This window comes from Triticum urartu, chromosome 1, assembly GCF_003073215.2.
Source record: "Triticum urartu cultivar G1812 chromosome 1, Tu2.1, whole genome shotgun sequence".
Taxonomy (NCBI): Eukaryota; Viridiplantae; Streptophyta; class Magnoliopsida; order Poales; family Poaceae; genus Triticum; species Triticum urartu.
Genome location: NC_053022.1, coordinates 425,700,801 through 425,708,454, shown reverse-complemented (window position 1 = coordinate 425,708,454; position 7,654 = coordinate 425,700,801). Strand labels below are relative to the sequence as shown.

General features: G+C 49.8%; 1 protein-coding gene across 5 annotated transcripts; it reads left to right on the top strand.

Annotated features, from left to right (window-relative positions):
* Positions 1 to 536: 536 nt before the first annotated feature.
* Positions 537 to 3,974, top strand: LOC125515964. Of its 5 annotated transcripts, none has more exons than XR_007287194.1 (3): positions 537 to 2,748; positions 2,868 to 3,449; positions 3,578 to 3,974. XR_007287194.1 is itself a non-coding variant. In XM_048681462.1 (3 exons), the coding sequence occupies exons 1-3, from the start codon at positions 603 to 605 to the stop codon at positions 3,188 to 3,190; spliced, it is 2,382 nt and encodes a 793-aa protein (XP_048537419.1). In that variant the 5' UTR covers positions 537 to 602; the 3' UTR covers positions 3,191 to 3,974. The 5 variants fall into 5 exon arrangements, 3 of the variants coding, with proteins under 3 accessions (XP_048537419.1, XP_048537415.1, XP_048537403.1); XR_007287193.1 differs by having other exon boundaries at positions 2,868 to 3,463; XM_048681462.1 differs by having other exon boundaries at positions 537 to 2,144; positions 2,232 to 2,748; positions 2,868 to 3,974.
* The last annotated feature ends 3,680 nt before the right edge of the window (positions 3,975 to 7,654 follow it).

Genomic DNA, 7,654 nt, shown 5'->3' with positions numbered 1-7,654 from the left:
TGTGGTCTGCATCGACGACATCTGGAAGACGAAACGTGTGCTAGGCTCGTGGTTTGTGGACGGCATGTATGGTTTCCTTCTCCGACGTCTTAGTCATGTGAGGGTGTCAGATCTGGAGTTCGATGGCGTGTCTGGGATGTTGCCCCGATCTGATTTGTTCAAACGACAATGGTTTCGCCTTTGGCGAACCACCTTGGAGGTCCGCAAAGCTGCATATCAGCGATGGAGCTGCATTGAGCTCGGCTGAGAAGGTGATTCGTCATTTTTTTTTCCGGTGGCTGCTATGGTGATGCCGTAGGCAGGTGACGGGCGTTAGTGTCAAGCTCAGAAATGTTGTGCTATCTTTTCAGTTTTGTCATGTCAGTCTTTATGTGACTTATATTTTAATCTTTATGATATGAATGAGACACATATGACCATGCAAAAAAATGTCAAAAGAGTATTCGAACCGCCAAAAATCCTGTAAAAAACATTTATGACCTTTTTAGGCAAAAAGAATTTTAAACTAAGAGGCCTTAATCAGGGGCGATATGAGTGCGCACCTGCTCCGTCCTCAAAGCCCAGAACCCCAGACCGGACCACCAACCCCACCGGCCACCGCCATGGCCGGCGGCGAGCAGCTCCTTGTCCAAGAGTCCGCTGTCCCAGTCATCTCCAGCGGCGCCGATACGTCAACCCCCACCGTTCGACTGGCCCACTTCCTCCACCCCCGCGCGGGCGCCGGCCAGCGCCCCCCTCTACCCCCTCCGCCCCGCAACGCTGGCCCTATTCTCACCGACGGGCTCCAGGTCGAGTTCAAGGGCTGGGCGGAAGCTCCAAATCTGTGGACGCGGTGGGTGGCCAAGCTCCGCCCGCGGTGCGAGCCCCTGTGGCGGAAGATTGGGATCCAGGACGCCATCCTCGCGACCACCTGTCGGGTGCGGCGCGACGAGCGCGCGATGCTCCAGCTCGCCGCCATCTGGTCCGCCGAGACCAACACGTTCGTGTTCCCCTGGGGCGAGGCGACGGTGACGCTGGAGGACGTGGCCGTGCTCGGGGGGCTGCCCTTGCTCGGCAGGCCCGTGCGCGCGCCGCCGAAGGGCGCGCTCCGGGAGGACGTGGAGGCGCTCGAGGCCGTTCGCCGCGCGCTCTACCGGAGCGACAGCCAGAGACCGGACCACTCCGCGTGGGCGATGCCGTTCCTCGAGCCCCCGGCGGGAGAGGGGCCCGCCGCGGGCGACGGCGGCGCCACCGGGTTACTGGAGCACGGCGCGTTCCTGGCCATGTGGCTGTCGCTCTTCGTGCTGCCGGCGCCGCCGTTCGACGTGGTCCGGGCGGAGGTGCTCCCCGTGGCCGCCCGGCTGGCGCGCGGCGGGTGCGTGGCGCTCGGACCCGCCGCTCTCGCCAGCATCTACAGCGACCTCTCGGCGCTGAACCGCTACATCAATTCGGGCAAGAGATACCAGCCGTTCGTGGGGTGGGCGCCGCTGCACATCCTGCAGCTCTGGGTCTTGGCCAGGTTCCCGGAGCTTCGCCCTGAAATGGCGACCACTCTCGACCCCGTCGCTCGTCACCAGCCTTGGGCCGCCCGGTGGCATCAAGTCCACAAGGTAACTGACCCCATAAATCTCCACAGAGTGCTCATGTTGCCAATGGAGTTTGAGTGGAGGCCCTACGGAAGCTTCAGCTTTGCTCCGTCTCCCAAGAAGAGCTGCTCTTGGGTTCATGGCCGGGACATGGCAAGAAGCCTACAACTGCTATCGTTTGCGCAGTGTCTGCGTGCTTGCGAGCTTGTAGGCATGCGCTGCATTGAGCAGTACAATCCTCATCGTGTTGCAAGGCAGCTTGGCTTCGATCAGGACGTGCCTGGATCTGTTGCCCGTGTTAACTCGGACTGGAAGATTGCTTGGGGAACATACTTCATGGAGCCTAGCAATTTCGCCTTCATCGTTCCACAGTATACTCTGGCTGTGACGTTTGAGTACACACGATGGTGGAGGCCGTACGCTTCTGGGTGTGATACTGCCATTGATAACAATGTAAATTCGAAGGAATTCCCTGTTTTGGTTGGCCCAAGGGACAAAAACATGGAGGTGCTTCATGATGATAATTCGGGCAAGAAGCAGCATGTGCTCCCAGGGATGTCTCGGCCAGATACTTTCGAGGTATTTTTTTCGAGATTAAATACTGTCGAGGTTCCACAGACTGATATTCCTCCTGTTGAAAAACTTAATGGCCTGGACACCATTCAGGGTACCCTGGAACATCTTGCGGAAGTTGCCGAGTCAGCACAAATTGCGGATGATTCGACCCTGAGATGTGTAAGAAAGGGCACACAAACTAAAAATGTGAAACAAGCTTCACCTGATGTCTTCGCTAAACAGAATAGCAGCTCAGAACATGGTGAAGTAGCTCCCCGTCACCTTGTCAAGCGAGCAGTAAGCACAACCAACAGAAAAGCTATTGGGGCAACTGTGGGTCATGTGCAGCCAAGTCTTGAAGACATCGTGGTGATGCTTGATGAAGAGTTTGACGAATCAGTGGGCAAGGAACGTGAGGTGGGTGCAACTGTAGGTCATGTGCAGCCAAGTCTTGAAGACATCGTTTTGATCAGTGATGAAGAGTTTGACGAATCAGTGGGCAAGGAACGTGAGGTGGGTGCAATGCCGAGGGAAGGTAATGAAAAAGCTAATGAAGATGCATCAGCATCAAACCAACAATCAGATACCCTTATGGAAGCTTGCTTAGTGGTCAACAGGAAGGGCTCAGGTATGAGAATTCATGGAGTGGCAGTTCTATCTTTCAATCCAGACAAAAGGCAAATTAAACATCACAACAAACTAGTGCTAATGCAGCCTTCCTTCCTTTTATCTTTAAATTTTTTGTAGGAAACAATAAGACGTATTCTAGCAATCCAGTGGATGCAAATCCTGAATTGGTCAAGAGGGTTTCAACTAAAACACTTTACTACCTTAGACCAATTGGGCCGGTGAAAGATGCTCAGGAAAGAGATGCAACTGGAACGAATGCGGATCAAGGAGCTTACCTACCAAGGCGTGAAGTTGGGACGAGGGAAATGATTGAGGAGGCTTCTGCTGCTCGAGAAGCTGAAATGGTTGTGTTGCAAAAAGTAATTGATTCTCTGAAGGAAGAGATTGCAGCAGCGCAGGCCCTTGGGGCCTTGAGGGATGGAAGCCCCTCAAAAACCTGAGGCGTGACTTTACTCGGTACAGGTTTGTTGCTAGACTTCGGTATCAGCTATAAGCTGATCTTCTTAGCCTTTAGATTAACTTTGGTTCCTTGGGCCGTTCATCATAGTCTGTCCATGTGGTGAAACCGACATTTACGCGTCCGGGGAGAGAGGGAGGGAGGGAGGATGGATGAGTGCTCCAAGGCTGGCAAAGGAGGGACATGACTATCTACGAGGCAACGCTTGCAGACATTAAGCATCGGTCGGCACCTCTTGATGGGTGCGGCCATCTCAGTACGTTTAGCGCTGCCCACATGGCGTAGTGAAGTTCATACAATTCATCTGGTTGTGTCTCAGAACCGAATATACTCGCATCCTACTGATACAAAGCTGGTTTTCTTCCTGCAGCGACGGAAGGACCAATGACCTGATCCAGAGGTTGGAATTAGGGGATGGACAAAGGAGAGTTAATTCTGAGCGAAATTAGCAGTAGTGGTAGATGATAATGTTATCTGTAGTTCTGTGATCTGCTTGATGGCTTTAATGAAAACCTGGCCCTGTTTGGCTGTCTGCCTTTTGTGCATGAGAAAACAAGAGCTTTGTGCTGAGAATGAGACTGTCGACGGATATAAGGACAGCTTATGCCTAAAAAGTTAAAACTGCAAGTTAATAAGCTAGGTGCATATATGTTTTTGATTATGATACTATGATTGCTTGGACCAGCTTACGAATGATTTACCTGAACGTTCTGTTGTATTTGTGAAATTCTCCCTTAGTCCATATTTATTACTAATTTTGTTTTCAATTGTGAGTCTTTTTTCCAAGCCTCATGTAAAGCTGGGATCAGTGTGAAATGATAATTCTCTCTTGAACTGATTGCACAAATTGATGCTGCTCGTCCTCACTACCCTTGTTACGATATGTGACTAATGATGAACTTAATGTATAATTGTAGCATGTGAGAAGTTCCTCTCTGAGCTTTTCACAGATAGTGGTAACCCCTTTGTCTATTTTAACTAGCAGCATGTTTTGGAATGGTGTCATCTGGTTGATGGACCAATTATATGATAGTATGAAACTATGAATTATGTTTTCAACCAGACGATTTGGACTAGTTAAGGTCTAGGATCGTTTCTTAATCTTGGAAAATTTTAGGCTTGTAATTGAAAGTTGTTTCTATAACAACAAGTGCAAGAAGGGTTCTTAATCTCGATGTAACAATTTGTTTTTTTAGAAAAGGAGAAGGACCCCCGGCCTCTGCATCTGGACGATGCATGCAGCAACTTTATTAATTATTCACACATGACTTTACAAAGTCATACAATAGTAAGACTAAAGCCACCGTCTAGGCAATATGTGTCGCTACTCCTATCCAGTTGATGAAGGGATGCTGATAGTCTGAGCCTAATATCAAACAAACCTCGCAGCCAAACCTAACATCTAAGACCTGAGGTCCCAACCAGAACGTCTGCCGGGTGGGCACCCATCAGTCCGGCGCACTCCTCAACCAGGACGCCTCCCAGGTATGAGGCCGCCGCAGCCACCTGCCACCAATCCATCTTCAGTGTTGTACTGCTACATCAACCTTGCCAGGCCTGCCGTCGACGCCATCACAACGCCAGACAATGCCATCATCTTGCGCGTGTTCATCCACGCGCGCCCATCGCCGAAACTCCGCAGCGCCATGCTGCCGTGATCCGCCGTCGGCCTTGCGGTAGATGTAACACCGCTCCTCCTCTTGCCACCTCCATTCATCACTTGCTCCAAAACGATGCCCCTAGAAGGGAAAGTGATACAGAGAACGCCATCATCGTCCGATCCGGGAGACCCAGATCTAGAGTTTCCCCCGGAGCATCCCGAGCCTGATGATGCAAACTGCAACGACGGTGCCCCGACAAGGAAATGACATCAAAGACGCCGCCATCGTCCACCATGATAGTAGTCGGCGCGATTTTCATCGGCACTTGCGCCACCGGGCGTGCGTCGTCGGCGTCGTTGGTCCCTTCAACCGTAGCAAATTCCAAAACGACGCCATGAAGAGGGACTACGACGCAAAAGCACCGCCATCGCTCGATCCCAAGGAGATCTAGGGTTTCCCTCGAAGTTGCCCGCGTCGTCAAGGACCAAACAAGGATGGAATCCGCAGATCCGCCCAGCTGCCGACGTGCCGCACCCGCCATCGCGCCGACCGCGACCCGGAGACCAAGCCCACGCCTGGGCCCTGATCCGGCCGCGCCGCCGCCGTCCCTGACGACCGCGACGCCTCAGACCTTGAAGCCGCCTACCGTGAAGGTATGGAGTCGCCGGAGCGCCGCCACCCCCCGTCGTGACGTCCGGCCGAACACCACGCTCCGGTCCGGGGGCGCTAGCCCGCGCTAGCCCCTCACGAGCGGGAGGGCCCCGAGTCCCCACTGCCGCCGGCGACGGCAAGGCTTCGCCCTGCCGCGCCCACAGGCGGCGACGAGGGAGGAGGAGGGGAGACCGGGCGACGGGATCTGGGAGCCTCCCGGCCGCTACACGAGGGCGACTCGGGAGGAGGCAGGTGCGTTCCTGTCTCCACGTCCCGTGAAGATGCCATGTAACAATTTGTAGCCTATAATTTATTTGATGTTTAAAATTATGACATCTTTTGGAGGCTATCATCTTTTCCAAATTAATAGCACCACGCGCTAATAATCCTCTTGTATTATGTTGGAAGTCGGAACTCCAAACTGCCAAGTTTTATTTCCCGGTGAAAGGTACTATCTTCTTGTCCATGTGTGCGCATGAGGATAATGCTGATTGTTGACGAGGTTGAGCATATGATAGGTCATCTATAATGTTGTGCCACAATGAGCATGTTCAGCGTAAGCTATATAGATGAAGATGAATGTGAAAGTACCATTTCCGGGTTAGGTACATTGTCTTTGCTGTAAACCCCACTTTGCAATTATATTTAGAACTACCAAGTTTTTTTATACTGCCAACTAGTACTATTTTTCAGGCACTGTGTACTTTCTTCTTTCCACATGTGCATATTAGGATAGTGATGATCACTGAGGAGGTTGAGTAGAGGATAGCAATGCAGCAAGATGGCAAGGTCCACTATGATGTTGGAGAGAATTCCTTATTTAACACTGTCTTAAAATTTATTGCCTTATTTAACACTGAAAAATATTTCATTCCTTATTTAACTTCGAGTTTAAATTTTATGCCCTTTATAATACTTTCGTCCATTTTAAGCCTTAATGGTGTTAAATCATACGTGAAAAGACCTATTTGCCCCTTATATGATATGTGACCAAAATTTTACGTGTATGTGTGTATCGAGCCAACTCGTTTTGCTATGCGTGTGAGCCAATTTCTATGGAAAATCGATCGAGTGCTTAGCCTTTTTGTACGTGCCGCTGCGGGGACGTCTCCTTATGTGTGAGTTTCTGTTGATACGAGTCTAGGAGGTAAAGTACATGACGCGCGCCCATTACCTTTCTGAGCTCCTCTTTTTTTTTCTTGCGGATACTGAGCTCCTCTTCTTTAGCTGGGTACACACGGGTATTTAGATATGCATAGATGTATGTGTACGCGGCCCGTCCGGCGCGCGGTATTCAAATACGTAAGCGTACTTGCCGGCAATGGCGAAGCCAGCTGTTGGCTTTTACTATTATTTTAAGCAACGTTCTTATATTTCCTTATCGGGGAGTACATTTCACCTAAGAAAGAACTAGCTTTGCCTTCTCTCCGAGTGGAAACACACATCCTACATTTTTCACTTCCTCTCATTAACACAACCAAAATAATTAAAATGCCATACATAACACCTACACACACAGCCGAGCCACAAGCTGGCCCTAATATTCTGCCACTCACGCACTATAACCTAGGCCACTAACACATTACTTTTCTTTTGCGGGTGAACACTAACACATTACTCGGTCAGCACATGCACATACTAACCAACTAATCATTGTTTAATTACTCGGTCACCTAGGAGGTAAAGTACGTAGTACTTATGTTCTTCCGTTTTAGCTTCAATCACGTACGTCTTTTATCCTACTGCTCTATCATTGTCAAAGACTAATAATTGATTACTTTTAATCTAGTAAATTGGGGATCGGTCATCCATATAAGCTTCATCTAGTGGGGTTAAATTTTGGTCACATACTTCATAAGGGGCAAATAGGACTTTTCAGATGTCATTTAACACCGTTAAGGCTTAAAATGGACGAAAGTGTCGTAAAGGGAATAAAATTTAGACACACTGTTAGATAGGGAAGAAAGAAATTTCGAGTGTCAAATAGGGAAACAATATTTAAAACAGTGTTATATAAGGAATTTTCTCATGATGTTGTGGTATGATGAACTTGCTGAGCATAACTGCATATAAGCTATGGATGAACATGAATGTTGGTACAGGTGTGGAACCCCCGTTTTCGGATTAGATGCATTCTCCCTGCTGTAAATCCCACTTTGCAATTGTATTTTGAATCAACTAATCTTTTTATGTGC